Source organism: Anopheles stephensi, chromosome 2 (assembly GCF_013141755.1).
Source record: "Anopheles stephensi strain Indian chromosome 2, UCI_ANSTEP_V1.0, whole genome shotgun sequence".
In the NCBI taxonomy this organism is placed as follows: domain Eukaryota; kingdom Metazoa; phylum Arthropoda; class Insecta; order Diptera; family Culicidae; genus Anopheles; species Anopheles stephensi.
The window spans coordinates 12,730,260-12,747,073 of record NC_050202.1 but is presented as its reverse complement, the minus strand read 5'-3'; the positions used below and the strand labels follow the sequence as shown (position 1 = coordinate 12,747,073).

Below are 16,814 nucleotides of genomic sequence, written 5' to 3'. Positions count from 1 at the left end.
TTAGTATGTTTTGTTGTTAGCATTGATATCAAAGGGTTATTCGCTCTAATTGATTACCGATGAGATTAAGTAGCCGAAAACTTTAGTTCCTGCATATCTCTATCACTTTATACTTTATTCAAATATTTTTGTTTGTTTTCTGCTAAATTTGGCATTCAACAGGTGCCACATTTTGTTACTTGGGTATCAGTTCACAACAGCTGTTCCACAACACCCAACTGACATTTCGTTCCAAACGTCAAATCGCGCACTGGCGTCATGTTTATTTGTGTCGTTCGTGGCGAGCGCAAGCAGTGGGCCGATTCGTCAGCATTTTCCTCTATTTAAACAGTAATTTAAGCCGCTTGTATCGCTAAAATGTCTCCCAAACGTGCCTTCTACCGCACCGGCGACGCCATATGTGATGAAATTCTGGGACTGCTGGAAAAATTCGCCAACGAAACGCTCGCCAAACAGGACAAGTTCCGGGTCGGCGTGTCGGGTGAGTCAAGGCTTGTGGGTTGGAGTAAATTCAAAGTGATTTCAAAGTCATTACACGGCGTAACCATGATGCGTGACCACTTTTGACCATTGATTGCCTGCTTTTTTTTGTTACAGGTGGCTCACTGGCCGATATTCTGTGCGAGGGCATGTCAGACCTGCGCTCAGACTTTTCCAAATGGCAGATATTCTTCTGCGATGAACGGGTGGTGCCGGTGGCCGATAAGGATTCCACATTCGGCATTTTCAAACGCGATCTGCTTGCTCACTGCAAAAACATTCCGGAGAGTGTGTTTTTCCCGGTAAATACAGCGCTGGACGTGAACGAAGCGGCGGCGGGTTATGAGCGTACGATACGGAAAACGTTCGGATTGGAAAAGCCGGAAGAGATTCCATCGTTTGACCTGTTGATATTGGGCTTTGGGCCGGATGGTCATACGGCCTCGCTCTTCCCTGGCCATCCACTGCTCGAGGAGAAGAAGAAATTGGTGGCACCGATCGAAAACTCCCCGAAACCTCCTCCGAAGCGTGTCACCATGACGCTGCCCTTGATTAACAACGCCAAGGTGTGTCTGTTCGGGGCACAGGGCGGTGGAAAAGCGGAAATGCTGAAGGTAAGTGGATGATTTGGGTTGAGTTTCTAATGAAATCATTTTTAAATGCAACTTTTTCCCACCCAGCGCATTGTGATGGACAGAGACACATCGCTGCCGGCCACCCTGGTCGATCCTCCGAACGGAGAACTTATCTTTGTGGCCTGTGATGCAGCTGGCGCCTTAATCGAGGACGATCCATTCGCCAAATCGTAAACCGGCTATCACATTCCTTTACTGCTGGATGACGGTGCCTTAAATGGAGAATCTAAAGTGCAGCTGGCAAAGCATCAGCATAACAGAGCATCAAAATCGAACCATGGCATTTTACATCACTCGACGGCCTTGTCGTCGGTGTACCCGGGTCGGGTGGCGGATAGGCTTTTTATTTTATTCTAACGCGCTTGTGTGTACAATAAATTACAACCAACACTAAACATAATACGTATCACATAGCAGTAATAACACCAGTGGCGTTTCGCACTGTACGAAACGATCGGATCGCGCTCCTTGATTGGATTAAAATTATTAACAATACTGTGTGTGTTCCTTAGCGACCGTTTTTAGTTTGTTCACTGCGTCGGGCGGGTTAGTGCTCGTCGATGAACTTTTTGTACTCGTAGTGTGTTGCAGGATCGAGCGGTCCCCAGGCAGGTGTAGGCTTGAAGGCGTTCTTGATTTTCTGCCAAAAGAAATTCAGTTTTAAAACTCGACTTTTTGCAAAGGTTTAATCGAAATAGGGTTTAGCTTACCTCGTTGAGCGATTTTCCACTCTGCTTGTAGACGGCATAGGCGGCCCAAATGGGGAGCTGCAGCAGACCGAACGTGAAAATGCACCAGCCAATTTCTACGAGTAAACCACAAAAAAAAAGGATAAGTAAACGAACGACGAAAATGGTACATGTGACTGTTACGTACGGTATGCGATCGTCGGATAAACGTACTGCTTGTACATCAGCGGTTCCAGCGTGATAAGGTTGTAGATAAGAATCACAAACATTAGCAGCGGTGTAATCCAGCGCCAGCAAAGCCTCCAGTAAAGGTTGGGCCGATGGCCCAGCATGAACTCGGTGTCCTTACACAGCCGATCCACACCGTAAACCCATCCGATGGCAATCAGTTCGGCAATCGCGAGCACCAAAGCGATCGACGACGCGCCGTAGTAATCGACCAGCTTCAGCACGTACTGACCGCCCTGTAGGAAAGAAGATTGAGAGTGAGATATCAGAATAAAAACCTTGCAACTATCAATGTCTAATATATCTCTTAATTTATTTATCATTAATGATTGGGATAGAAACTTTAGGGTAAGAGTTCGGGAAGCATTGGCTATTGAGATGTGTTGTGTGTAGGGCCATAGAAATGACTGTGCAGCTACGAGCAATTTCGAAAGAGGAAGCAATAAATGGTAGCTTCTGAATCCATTCAAGCCCAGAATACAGCAACTCTACTCTGGATCTATGTAATGACTAGCAAGCTCCGGGTTAAGTCAAGTGAAAGAAGCCATTAATTGGTAGGGCAAGGCCTCACAAAGATACTGCGTCAAATAGGAAGAATATCTGCGATGAAGGAGACTCGCAGTGCTATTGCTGAGTCTTGAGCGGGTAAGACCCGTCCAACATAGGAATCTCAGGAAATCCCAAAAGAGATGAGGACATCTCTACAGATCTCAAGCTCAGCGGAGAGAACAGAGTATCAGTCTTACAGAAACAATTAACAATATAGGTTGCAGGACGCTGCCTTGGAATACACCAGAGTGACAAGTAACAAAGCGTTGAGTTCCACGGTTAGATTGTAGCAAGGATGAGAATGGATTTCCAGGATCAAGTCTATGATGCATAAGCATCTGATATCTAACATTAAGAGAACAGATGAGAAAGGAGCTTGAAATGGACAACTAATTCGAGGACTCTGGATCCCATTTCACCTACCGGCGTAACGTAGATGCTTCCGAGCAGCACACCACAGACAGCGATGATCGTGGCCGCCTGCCAGTTGCGCACCCTCGGGAACTGATCCTTAATCACCGTCATAACGCACGATGTCATCGCCACATTGCTACCGATCCCCAGCACGAACAGCATCAGGAAGAACAGTACCGAAAACGCTTGCGGCAGTACCTCAAACTTGGCGATCGCCTCCGGATAGGAAATGAACGCCAGACCAGCATCCGACTTCACAACATTACCAACATCCGTCTTCCCGGTAACGTGTGCCAAATGGCCCAGAATTCCAAAGATGGTACATCCAGCCAGCAGCGAGGTAAAGGTATCGATCGACGTAACGATCGTCGCATCGCGGTACACATTGTGCCGGAACTTGTTGTACGACGAGTACATGATGATGTTGCCGAAGCAGATCGATAGAGAGAAGAAGCACTGCGTAACTGCGGCGTACCACACCTTGGGGTCGTAAATTTTGTCCCACTGTGGTTTGAGGAAGTACACGATGCCGTCCACTGCGCCGGGCAGTGTACAGGCACGAATCAGCAGGACGGTCATGACGACGTACGGGAAGAGGGCCAGGAAGTAGGATGCTTTGCCGGAGCTTTTCACACCTGAAAGGAATGGCGTAACGCGTTGGGTAAATGATATGTTCCTAAGTAAACAAAGCGATAATTACCTTTGATCAGGGTCAGGAACACAAGCGACCAGGATAGGACTAGGAATAGGGTCAGCCTGAGATCGGGTAGTCCAATTCCATCGTCAATGCCATCGAGCTCCTTCAACACAACCTTACTGCAATCGGATTAGATGGTTATTGATTAATCGCGTCGAGAGAGGGTAAGTCACAGTCAACACAGAAACCCACAAAGTCGAAGTCACACTGTACGCTTACAGCCTATAATCCACCACCAAACACACCAAACCAACAAAGGACGATCGACAGCTCTCCAACGCCACGCCGAACTTACGTAAAGTACAACTCCGAACTACTGGCCACCGACGGGCCTGTGCTGCTACCATTACTTAATCCCGTTTCCGATCGTACCGCTTTAGACTGCGAATCAACACAGTTCGGGAGCCATTCCTCGTGACACCTGGCCCAGGGCAGAGGATTCATGAACGAGTCGATCATATACCGTGCAATTAGTGCCATGAGCGAAGAGTAATACGTTATTAGTGTGGTCACCGAGAACAGCTGCCCATAGCCAACACCTTTCATTAGGGAAAAGAATCAGAAGCAGACATAGCAGTTAGCTACTAAGCACTTCGGATAGTTGTCAAACCCAAGGTCAATCTGGTAAGGTTAGTTGCCCTTTACGTCGTCTATCCAGTCGCGCACCGATTGTCGCGTCTTCGTATCACCACCGATATCAGTTTCCGTTTTTGAGTGAGACAAGATGGCAACCACTTACGTAAAGTACAGTTCAGCTGAGGAAGTTCGGTTCGACAGGGCTACGGTATCGTTAAGATCGCTTGCGATCGACGCGTTGCGTGCGCCTGAAGGAATGCAGCTTGCTACCCAGCTATCATCGCACACGGCCCACGGTAGAATGCTTTGGAAGGAATCGAACAGATACCTCAGCGTGGTCGCCATCAGTGAGGCATAGTACGTGGTGACGATCGTAGTGGAAAGTATCTGCCCATAGCCGACGCCTTCATCAGTGATCGGAAGGTTTTTTGGGATAAGAATTGGATGTAGACATGACATGCTTCCTGCTGTTTGACAGCTCGCAACTTCCCGAACGGAGGACCCTAGGAACGCCTACTTACCTCGCATAATCGGAGCCATATCGTACACCTTAACGCTTCCCCGGCTCGAGAACTGGCCGATGATCATTTCCATATAGTAGACCGGTTTGCCGACGAGTAGCAGCACTATGATGTACGGTATCACGAACGCACCGCCACCATTCTCGAGGGCCACGAACGGAAATCGCCACACATTGCCCAGTCCAACCGACATGGCGATACAGGACATCAGGAACTCCACACCTTTGCCCCACTGGTCTCGTTCGGCACCGGTTTGGGCGGGGATGGAAGTCGTGGTTCCGCTGCGAGCAGTATCTTCTGGAGGAGCGATTCTGTGGACGGTTTTACCTCCGGCCAGCTCTACGTCGGTAAGCGCTACACCGGGCGTAACTCCATTCGACGGCGTTGGAGTGTTCCATCGGAATTGTCCCGCTATGGAGGGACTATTGTCCCCGATGAAGCCATTATTATCTCGACCTTCCATTTTTCGTGTGTGTGTGTGTGGTCGTGGTGTGTCCTGCAAAAATGAGAAAGAGAGATTGAAAGCAACTGATAAGCCTGCTGATGGACTCCATTTTGCTGAGGCCTTAGATAAGAGGCGGCTAATGGATACTTTATTGCAATCTTGCCAAATATCAGTTATTCCATCCCGTGTGAGATCTTCCAAATTTTAATGGTTATGGACTTGCTATCATGGATCGCTTTTACCCAGTCAAATGCTTCCAAAGCCATCCATTCGAACAGTCCAACACCGACCGATGTACGAACGGACACAAGCGCGAAACAAGTTTTTCTTTCCGCCTGACCAGTACCGGTACCTTCAACCCTATTACCAGCGCGAAGGCACCTGCTGGTGATCCGCTCGGTTAAGGATTTACGGTTAGCGAATTTCAATGTCACCGCAACGGACATCAGGGACACATCAACAGGTTGAGCCGCTCGATCGCGTGCTGCCCGACAACTCGTGGAATTGAAGATCGTTGCGAGCGAAGGTCAAGTTCATGGCGTGGTTGGCGAGTTGCAAAGGATCGGCTACGGACTTGGCGAAGGTATATGAACTAAAGGCGTGCGTGTCCCGCCTAGGGCGCTCGATCAAAACTCGTTTCGATTTTGCCGTACGTCACGGAACCGGTGCAGCTTATGTTGATAGGTCCACTTTCCCGGGTTTCGGGGTTTGGAATGTCGAGGCAGAGGTAACTTTTGGGGGAATTTCGCTTCCCGATTGGATAACGATTTGCCGTTTTGCTAGTTCGGAGTAGATAGAACTAAACGCTTCACGCTTTCCGTACTATACGAGATTCTTTATCACAGTTCTCTTTCTTACAGAGCTAACGGCGTCGTACTATACCACAATCTTCATGCAGTGTCGGTGAGTTTCGGGCGATATGTACTCCCCAGATACAGCCCAAGCCTTCCCGGCGACGCCCAGGATGATCTGCGTAATGTTTGAGCCCTGCTGCAGGATTACGCGATGGTTTTCCGCTTTGAGTGATCGGCCCGGTGTCCACTTGACGATCGCACCGTCCCTTTGCAGCACGTACAGAAGATTATCGCGGAAGTCTAGCTTAAGACCGCACGGCCGACCGAGCAACCGTCCCAGGTAGGTAACGTTCGTTTTCATGATGATCTTCCGTACGCCATCTTCCGGGAAAGCGAGCTGACGAATGTTTCGCACGGGAAGGGCGAACAACCGATCGCTGACCGTGTCCGCCACGTACAGACGGTTGTTGTTGATAGTGACCTCGGAGAGTGATATCGGATGGAGTGATGTTAGGTCGTTCTTTCTGCGGACAAGAAGGGTACTAGAATGCGATTTGAACCGTGACGATGGAGAATGTGTTTAACTTACTGAAACTGAAGCTTCCCGATCGTACGCTTGAACAATGAGTACAGCAGTACGTGATCTTGATCCACTAGGGTTATAAACGCACGCGTATCACCATCACTAGCCGGTACTGGGTCAACAACAATCGCATGAAGACGTTGCTGGTCCGCCCGACCAAACCGATGATGTATCTCACCCGTACCGGGGCTAATCAAACTACGAATGACCAGCTTCGGGGGACAGTCCAGCTCGTCCCGGACCTCAGCACCACACAGCACCCACAGCCGGGCGAGGCGATCTATATCCGTACCGAGCACCCGTCTTAACCCTCGACACGTCCTCTCATCCCATTCGTCCGACAACACTCGGGGCCACTGATTGCCCGTATTTTCGGGCCAAGTTGCTTCGACCAGTGTAACTACAAACGGGGTGGGGGAGAGTAGATTGTGTAACGCGTGTTGGTTGCACAGGGCTTTGAGTGTCCACTCACCGTTGGATGATTCAAGCGTTAGGAACGCCCGCGAGTGGTAGAGCGATACGTGCCGCACGCGGTACCGATCGATCCCGATCGAACGCAGATCCCACGAGTGGCCGAAACGTGGCACGAGGGCACTTAACAGCAACGCGCAAAAGATGCGACACTTCATCGTGAACTAACTCCAGCAGGATGGTGGTCGTGTGCCGTGCCGTCTTGCCCCAACATTGAGGCATACCTTTCGCGACGCTACGGTTTCCGCTGACGTTGGCACACGCGGGGCGATCGCGTGGATATTGTGTATGTGGGGTATGGGGGAAGAGGGGGGGGGCATGTTTCAACAAACTTGCAAAGTGGCAAGGTCGTTGAGAAAAAAAAAGGCGAGCGCCAACTGAGCTGGAGCTTGTTGGAATGTGGACAGTTACAGTGCCGTGATGTACGTCAGTGGACGTAACGAGCAGCTTAAGAAGTGTTTGTACAGAGTGTTGGCAGAGTGAAGTGGCGCTTTGAATAGGGAATTAGAAAATTCATCTTCAATAGGCCTTTTGAAGATTAGACTTATTACGTCACAACTAAGAAAGTCTCCAGAGAACTCCAAAGTTGGGTTCGAGTCTCCAATAGGTTCCAACAGGAGTACATAGAGAACTCAAGATACTAAAGTCTATTCTAGTGCCGGTGGAACAGATGCTGGAGTTACTGAATTTCTCTTCCAACTTCCAACAATAGCTGAGAAGTCTGAGGAATTTTTCAGGACTTCGAATTGCGGAACTTGACGTCTCCTTTGTTAGATAAAGGCGAAAGTGTTTCAAATGTGAAGTATCAGAATACGTAGATCTTCTGGAATGTTTCAAATGTCTAAGAATTCCGAAACGAATTAGCCAAATTCTAACTAATCTCTTGCCAAAAGCAGCAGAGTTGGAGTTATGTCTAGGAATTCTGAAGCAGCAATCCGACAACTTCATTGTTGCGATCAGAAAAGGTCGAGATAAATGCGTTGTGAAGTACCGGATTTTGCCGCCTGTATCCTCCTAGAAACAACTCTCCATCTGCTGTGCAAGGCGGTAGACAACACTCCATAAAAACATTCAAAAGATAGCAGTGAATGGCGAGCGTAACCTTGGACAAGTCCAATGCTCCGAAAGCCTTGCAGTATAGAGTAGGTTAGCTTGTCAGTAGGTTAGGCGGCAGAAACCAAAATCAGGAATTAATTTAAATTCATCTTAAGAGCAAGTTCCCCATTTGTCATGTCGATCGTGAAAGCTTAGGTTGATGACCTGACATTCAAGCTGCAGCGCACAATGGCCGCTGTTTGGGATAGTGTACGAATTGGAAAAGTGTATCAAAATGGAGGACATACTTCTCAATATCTCCGCAGCTCAGAACTGAATAGCCGCCATTATTTGATGGCACTGTTCATTTTCTTCAACGATAACTAAACAAACAAACTCGCGCTTGTGTGTTATTAAACTGCAATCAAGGTATTATTAGTTAAATCGTCATTGACCCACTAAAATAGGGTACGATTGTAACAATAAGAAGCATCATTAGGGAGGGAAAAATCTTCCCAAATCCTTCTCCACTAATGCTACCACTATCGCTCAATTCTCAATCCAATTCTTTGTTCTAACACCAGGTCGAACGTTCGAACACATCAATCACCGACGCATATTACACTGATGACGCTGGCAAGTTCCACTTCCACGCAAACGGCGGTTCCCTAATTTACATATGTAAAGTAACCGGTGCGTGCCTTGCGGGTGCCGACTGCTAGATCACACACGGTCCCGGTTTGTGTGCGTGCACCGAGTGCTTGAATCAGCCCGCGGATGCATTAAAATTGCGCTCAGGCAACGGTTTGCATACACGTAGCCACAGCCATTGCAACTGTCGATCGTACGGAGGAGGGTTTGTTGATGAAGCGCATTGTCGTGCGCTGTAATTGTCACCATGGTCTCGCATACCAAGCAGGAACTGGAACATATGTTTCACGATCGACATCGTTCCTATTCTCTGTCCAAGTCGGTGCAAGGTTCAAGGGTGATATCTGCTGCTCACCACATCCCTGTACCTTCTAGAATCAACAGATTTGGTTAATCGCTCGATAGAACAATAAATCGGTAATTGCATAATAAGAGAAACAAACAGCGATCTCACGCCATCTTCGTCTGATGAGCGCAAGTCGCAAGACCTTGACGTCCCTGCACGTGAGTTACACGGTTGCGTTTCAGCGCTTAACCATCAGATCCGATGCAGCGTGTGTGCATGATCATCTCACGCCTATATATGTACGGGATATGAGCAAAACTTCCTTCCGACTGATCAGCTGATCAGTGCGAGGTCATCATACATCATATGCTCAGTGAAGACTCACGACGGAACGGACATTCACCGTGCCAGCGAGGGGCGAGGAGCGAGTTGCCGGTTTATGATCGCGCGCCTCGAGCTGACGATAAAGCTCGCGTAGTTTCGCTTCGGGGCCAGCACGACAACACGACCCCTGGTAACACACACACACACGTTTCGAGTCGTTCTTTGTTTTTGCCTGCAAAACCGTGTCGCACGTAACGATGGCTTTTAATGATTTTACAGCGACATCTGTCTTATCTTGGCGAGGTAGTTCAGCTCGGTTTGTATAGCGTGCCAAAGGAGCTGTAAAAGGCGTACTGCGCGTTACATCCGCTGCAGCTCTCCACCGGGTGCAGATTAACTGTAGCAGCATGAGTGTTTTTTTTTTCTTCGCTAGATAGATTCCGCGGTTCTGCAAGACATTGATCCACTTAGCTTGAAACCGGAACTCGCGTGCCCGTCCATACCACCTGTTGAGTGATGCAGGGGTCCACATTCCCCATGTAGGCGGCGTCGAGGAAGTCGTGCGTTGTGTGTTTTTGTACCTTCGGAAGTTCACCAAACAACCATATTGGATCGGTTGAAGGAGGTTTTGTTTTGCGCATAAGGTTCTCTCAAGTCTGGGGCAAACAAAACTCCGAGCCGAGGCTCTGTTGTGATGTTTGCATTCCTAATATTGATCCTGACGATTTTGGCTCAGACGAAACGCTCGAAAGAAGAGAAGGAAATGAGTAATAAATATGCGCAAAGAAATGTTGTTTTTCAAATACGATGGAAAATCCCAATTCCGTACGAGGGGCACTTTGTTTTGCCGTCAGAAGTGGTGGTGGTGCAGTTCGTCAATATCTGGACGAGGGAGTTTGTCACACAGACACTTCAAAACGAAGGGTACTCTGAGTAACTTTATTTAAACAAGGTATAAGAGTTAATTACATGAGCCATACTTCAAACCAACTGATGATAGAAGCTCATTATCTTAGAGACGTTTACAGGGCCACTTGAATTATGCCTTATCTTTCGGTGGAGGTATTAGACGTTTACTGTCAAGAATTGTGATTCGCAAGATCTCCTCCATGTGCCGATTGCTCTCCTTTAACACATTAAGACTACACAATCGTGCATTGATTGTTTTGAAGTGCTCATTAGAGTCACTCGAGATGTGAGAGAATCAGAAGAACCAGGATGGTGACTCCGCTTACCTTGACTTGATGGCAAAAGGGTCTCCTTGGGGTGAGCTTTCTATCAAACTTTGCTTCGAGACGTTGAGGCTCCAATGGATAATGCTTGGCACTCATCAGTTATGTAAATGATGATCACCAACCAACTATCTAGCTTATAATCTGATTCTTCTCTCCGAATCAAGATATCGACCGAACGTAACACTGACACCGTAGAGCCATTTTCGTTTCACGGCTCAGACTTTCTGTTAATCAGACACCGCGCGATCAGTGGATCATTGCTAGAAGGTGATTTTCGGTTTGTGAAGGAAAAACGAATTTTCTTGCCCCATCCCAATCCAACAATCTCCACCGGCACTAAATCATTTCCAGCCACCGCGCGCAAGTGTGAACGATGGGTGTTGCTTGTTTGCATAATTCCTGCCCCAACTCTCCGAATCATGCTTTTCGATCGAGCCAAGCGCATCATCGATTGTGTTACCAAACGCGCGTCCCGGCACCACGAAAATGATGCCGCCACGGTGCGCCCAACGGATGGAAAAGCTTACCAACCCAGTGGTGACGGTGGTGGCAAAATGCAACTCATAATCATCGGCAAGGCTATCGGCACAATTAGGTGATCGTCGGCACCGGTGATCGGAACGGAAAAACTGGGATGCTTTAATGCTCGGTGCCACCACCAATCACCGTGTGTGCGAAATAGATGTGGCAGATTACCTGGGCGAGGAGCCCAGCGAAGGTACGCTACGATCTCCGCTGCAGCTCGGGACGACGGTCGTGACGCTATGTTTTGGGCTAGGTGCAGCATAAGGTCGGACGGCTAGGTTCGGTACCGTATGCATACGGTGCTTAATGAAATTAACGCCCGGTTTGGTGATAAATTAATGCTTCTCGTGTTGGGACACAATCGCACCGTCGATGATAAGGAAATGATGAAAGTTGCGTTCGGGGTTTACGATCATTCCACCACTGTATTTTGTGTGGCACTTTGGGAGTGTTGAAATTGACAGATTTGATATTGGTGAATGGGGAAATTTTGCTCTCTTCTACTCTCTCGCCATTTGTTGATGGAAGCTTTCATTCATGTTTCGAAATGTGGTAGCTCGTATGATGGGTTCGATAGTAAAAGGTTGGGGTCGACTATGGTACTAAAACGATAAGTTTTTATAACTGTTTCATTGCCAATTTCAGAGTCAATTTTATTGTTTTTGTTTTATTTTTTGTGATAATTTAAAATTTATATTTGAATTATCTGAAATAATCAATAGAAAACTTTCCATTTTCTAGGTTTTTGTGAACCTGAACCTGAAACTGTTTCCAATACTAATGTACTGAAATGGTCCAAAAACCATTAATTTATCTATTGATTTTGATTTTTTTAAATCTAAATAAATTTTGTTTGTTTTATTCATTTATGAAAAGCATACAAGATAAAAAAAAACTAATGACGATCACTGATTGTAAATATTATTTAAAGTTTATAATATATTTTAAAAAATACTATCAAAAAAAAAATACTATTAAATAATATGAGAATAAAAAAACAATAACTTAACATAAACATCATCAAAGCATAAACAATGATAAAAAATGAAATAAATAATAAGATTATGCATGATATTGAAAAACAGAAACCGTTCTTTTGCTTAAAACATTCGAAAGCAATTCAAAACACACAAATTGGGGTAAAAAACAAAGTTCATAAAAAAATAGAAAAAATTATAAGATTTATATATCAAAATGAACGTTAAAAATATTAAATAGCATCAACAGTTTTTTAAAGACTGTTCTGATGCTTGTCTTCAATTTTTTTTAATGATTTCTGGGCTTTGCTCAAGACAAAGTGATCAATTTATAGGTAGAACTAGACTATGCCGTACCTTCTCGTTTCCGCTCAAGATTAACTGGTAAATTGTCCGTAGATAAAGTTATCTTAATATCGTCCTATATATTGCTTTCTCTCTTGGCCTAACGACCTATTAAGTTCATGCCGGCCATTTCTGGCTTACAAGACTTATTATTACTGCAAAGCTGGATAGTCAGTCGCCACTATGGGGGAAAGGCCCAAATGGGACATGAACCCTGGTTCTGTCGTGTGAAGACCGGCACCGCTGTGGCATCTACCACCGCGTCACAAATAGACAGGAAATACTCATAGCACAATTGCGTATTGATCCTACGTCCTACGAGAAATCCACTTACTAAAGCTATTGCTACATCTTCCTATAAGGTCCCTCTATGCTGAGGGTGATAAAAAAGACCAATATTCATTCACTTCCTGAAATATGACGTATAAAACTGTTTAAACTCAAGTGCATCATCTTCAATCCATTTCCGATTCCTGCATGCCTGAATCTCTCCCTGTGAACGTCCATCGTGAATTATGGCCCGCATGTGCACAGCGCTCATCAAACAAAGTAGGCAAATTTAGCATGAATTCTGCGGTTTCCCTATTGTCGTGAGCCTCGGAAGCATCGGCAGCTTTGTCAACGCAAAAAAGAGCTGCTACGAGTAGCTTAGCGATACAGAGCGATCTGTTTACTTCGTCAGCATCCCCTCAACGCCGCAAGTCGTAAAGCTTTCGAGGAATAATGCAGGCGCACGAAAACCTCATGCCGTCCGAGCGAATGGCGTAGTGAAGGGAGTTTTGGGAATGGCCACAAAAATTGAGCTGCGGTCTGCTTCTTTTCTTTCGTTTGCTTCGAAATAGAGGACATTAAAATGTTTGCAAAATTGATTCCACAAAACATGCGCACGGACATTAAAAGTGTCCTTAAGGTAATAAACTTTCGGGATCACTTTAAACGATGGAATGGAACACGAATGGAACACAGTCTAGAGTTGCGAGTGTGGTTAGAATGCTTCGTTCTCGTTGCAGTTCTTTTTACTCTCAATCTCGGCCATCCACATGTCACATGTAGGAAGTCCGTGTACGCTCCGAGTCCCGATCGTTCAAACAAGGCACGAACCGGGCCGTTTGTTGAATTGCTAAGCGGCAATCATGACCGGTGTTTGCGATTTTGTTTCACTCCTCAATTTAATGATTCAAGGAAAACTGGTGCATGCCTTGGGCATCGTTGCCAGGGAGAATGTGCCACGGGAGGCAGGCTGCTAGAACGGGTGTAGTTTTTTGTTCTCGACCGGCATCGGGGCCAGTTCTCGCTCCCTTTCGTTGCCGCCAAAGACGGCTGGCAACGAGGCCCACTGGGCTGGTACTTCTAGTTCTAGCAGGTTGCGAGCACTGTGTGTACTACTTCCTGTATGGTGGCGCTGACTCTCAAGAACAGCAAAAAAAAGAGTGGAACCGAACCCCGCGACACAACAGGAAACAGGTTCAACAACAAAGGAGCTCCTTTTACCAACCAATCAATCGGTTGAAGTTGGTTGGCGTCACGCATGGTGTCAGATCGGTTATTGACTTTGGTATTTTGGGGTGTGATAAGATCAGCAAAACAAACAAACTGTCCTACGCCAAAATTAAAATTAGATTGATACCATTCGCTCAACGTGATAAACAAGGTGCTTTACAAACGACTTCATTAGCATATTTGGCGTTCGAGATCATAAAGCATTATTTAGTAGATTCTTCAGTCTCGATATTAATGAGATATGATAAAAGTCTTCATAAAAAAAAAACAAAGTTTTAACCAAAATTGCGGTTTATTTTTTTTCACTCAAGTTAACATTTTATCACGGACAGCGGTTAATAACAATGCCTCCCAAAAAAAAAACCGACCTCATGTAAAATCAACCCATAATCGCGTGGATGCTTATTACGGTGGAGGTAAAGCTCTGCCTGAACTTGAAATGAGTAGTGGCATAGTAGTACTTTAATCGAATGCAACGTCATCGTCGCGTAACATTGAACTCGATTTCTCCGAACGCCCTCTCCGCCTGCCATTCATTCGTTCGGCAGTTGACGGCCAATCAAACTGTAGGCCATCAAGAGAGGATAACGAAAAAACAAAACACTTTTTGGACCTTGCCTAATGACGCCCACCGATGTTGAGAACCGGTAAACACGTTAAGTGGTTTAAACAAAATTACACGAAAAAAAAACTTCGGGAAAAGATTAATAACGTCTGCTTGCTTTAGTGATCGATTTAAAATTAATAGATTGATTCCGATCCTCGGGCCGCTTTAAATAGAATTTGCGTAAATAAAGAGAAGGAAAAAAATGCTTTCTTACTTACCCTAACACACTGGCTGCATCTGCATGTGCTAAGAGATACGGGCGAAATTCAGCTGTTATGTTCCTTCGGGAGATAGGATGGTACGGCACAGCTGCCTGGTTACCGGACCGGCCACAAACGATGACCGGCAACTTTCGGGCACAATAATGTTTTTCGCAATCCTGTCTGGTCGCAAAGATTTTGCAAATAACACTGCGCTTGGGTGATTGTTTTTTGGGGGGGTACCCTGTGTTTTACTACCACTTTACTTGCTGTCTTCACTTAAAGCACAACAGGTTGAAGGCTGCTGGGAAGGATGAATTCGAACAGAGAGAGGGAAAAAAATCCGTCACTTAATGCTTTTACCCTGCAATTATCCGCAAAAGGTTGACCTGTTTACTGTTTTGGGCAGCACAATGCAGCACTGCTAGCTACCACTGTTATTGATCTACAAACACTCGATCGTTCACACACCACACCACAAAAACAATCTGCTTCTTAGCCTTGTTTAGAATTAACCGAAACCCTTTCACAAAACCCTTCCAGCGCACCACGTAACAGCGGAACCACATTCACTAAACGACATCAAAAATCTCTAAACACACCGAGCTTCAATTCACACTAAACCGCAGAGGAGAACAAAGCCTTCCAAAATCACCCAACGCAACAATTCGCCTTTAAATTCGGTACGGCCAAAAACGCGTTGGGATTTGGGATGGAAGTTCTGCTCGCGGAGGGGAGCAATACCACCATCCGAAGGGGGTAATTGAACTTACAGTACGAATAAATTGTCTTTTAAGTTTTAGTTTTCTTTCGGACTACCATTACACGCTCGAATGGGTCGCAGAAGCAGCTTGGCCCGATGGTTTTCCTAACGCGATCAAACACTTTTCTTGGGGTGTGAGAACACAACCATGCGCAAACCGAACACGACGGCTGCTGGATAGAAACTGAAAGTAAGCTTTAGCCCGCGAATCGCTTTTAAGCGGGTGGTCTATGCTAAAACACACACGCGCATCAGCCGCTTAGACGCGTTGCGCTTCGTTCCGGGCGGTAAAGCTTGCCGGTCTTATTGAAGAGATAATAGTTTAATTAGGCTTATTCACATTATTCACGATTATGACGTTAAGAATACTGTTCAAAATGTTATCGTTTTGTGTGAAAATTTAGAAAATTTGTTGAAGAAAATCTATCGACATGATACCGCATACCGGTGAAGCGTAATACTTGTACCGCACTGTATTTGAGCTTTCGCAAAAGCTTCACCGAAAGCTTTAGCTTGTATGCGATGCGTTGGCAAGAAGGCACTCATCGCTGCACGTGTTGGTTTAACGGTGTTATTTTTCTTTTTAAATTTTCACGGCGAAAAGTGTTAAACATTTTTACATATTTCTACAAAGTGAATTTCATTCTTATCATCAAACAATTAATTAGCAATACGGCCAGGCCATTCCTTATGAATAAAAAAAAAATCAAGCAATTAATTAAAAAAAAAAAACAAAAATTGTACTTACTCTACTCTTGAATTTTTTTGGAATATTAAGGAACTTAATATTTTGTGAGGAGTCAGACCGGTATTCGATGCGACTGCGGCGCCTGTCTTCACACGGCAGGACCGATGTTCAAGTCTCATCTAGACCGCCTCCTTCTCCATAGTGAGCACTGACTATCCAATTATGTAGTGTCATTAAGTCTAGTTAGCCAGAAATAAAAGGAATGACCTAAGAGGTCTTTAGGCCATGAATGAAGAAGAATTATGAGTGAAGCACTTATGATGAAAACTTTTGTAAGTTGTGTTCTAGAAAATAATAACAAACAAAACCAAAACTTCATATTTAAAGTATAATTTAATATATTTTTATCAACAACTCCAAAAGGACAAATTTTGAAATTGTTATAGAAAGTTCGTGAGACTGAAATCTGTTTGAAAATTTAATGTAAAGTTCAGTATGTTAGAATCGGTAGCAATTATTATAAATTAATTTTTAGTTTATGATGTTAAAAAAATCTTCTGATACTTATCATCCAATGATATGGTATAGATGGGAAT

The 16,814-nt window shown here is 45.5% G+C and overlaps 3 protein-coding genes across 12 annotated transcripts; 1 reads left to right on the top strand and 2 right to left on the bottom strand.

Moving 5' to 3' along the window:
• Positions 1–245: 245 nt before the first annotated feature.
• LOC118504107 (probable 6-phosphogluconolactonase) lies at positions 246–2,320 on the top strand. The gene is made up of 3 exons (XM_036038194.1): positions 246–481; positions 598–1,094; positions 1,161–2,320. The coding sequence occupies exons 1-3, from the start codon at positions 358–360 to the stop codon at positions 1,287–1,289; spliced, it is 750 nt and encodes a 249-aa protein (XP_035894087.1). The 5' UTR covers positions 246–357; the 3' UTR covers positions 1,290–2,320.
• Positions 1,394–15,725, bottom strand: LOC118504074 (sodium-dependent nutrient amino acid transporter 1-like). Of its 9 annotated transcripts, none has more exons than XM_036038132.1 (9): positions 15,541–15,725; positions 14,786–15,385; positions 4,790–5,285; positions 3,988–4,231; positions 3,696–3,811; positions 3,005–3,630; positions 1,992–2,268; positions 1,826–1,920; positions 1,394–1,755 (listed from the first exon to the last, which is right to left on the bottom strand). In XM_036038132.1, the coding sequence occupies exons 3-9, from the start codon at positions 5,250–5,252 to the stop codon at positions 1,663–1,665; spliced, it is 1,914 nt and encodes a 637-aa protein (XP_035894025.1). In that variant the 5' UTR covers positions 5,253–5,285; positions 14,786–15,385; positions 15,541–15,725; the 3' UTR covers positions 1,394–1,662. The 9 variants fall into 9 exon arrangements, with proteins under 9 accessions (XP_035894025.1, XP_035894026.1, XP_035894027.1 ...); XM_036038133.1 differs by having other exon boundaries at positions 14,786–15,071; XM_036038134.1 differs by having other exon boundaries at positions 14,786–15,071; positions 15,593–15,725.
• Positions 6,049–7,345, bottom strand: LOC118504097. 2 transcript variants are annotated; one of them, XM_036038181.1, is made up of 3 exons: positions 7,084–7,343; positions 6,618–7,011; positions 6,049–6,552 (listed from the first exon to the last, which is right to left on the bottom strand). In XM_036038181.1, the coding sequence occupies exons 1-3, from the start codon at positions 7,238–7,240 to the stop codon at positions 6,111–6,113; spliced, it is 993 nt and encodes a 330-aa protein (XP_035894074.1). In that variant the 5' UTR covers positions 7,241–7,343; the 3' UTR covers positions 6,049–6,110. The 2 variants fall into 2 exon arrangements, with proteins under 2 accessions (XP_035894074.1, XP_035894073.1); XM_036038180.1 differs by having other exon boundaries at positions 6,618–7,345.
• Positions 15,726–16,814: the final 1,089 nt, after the last annotated feature.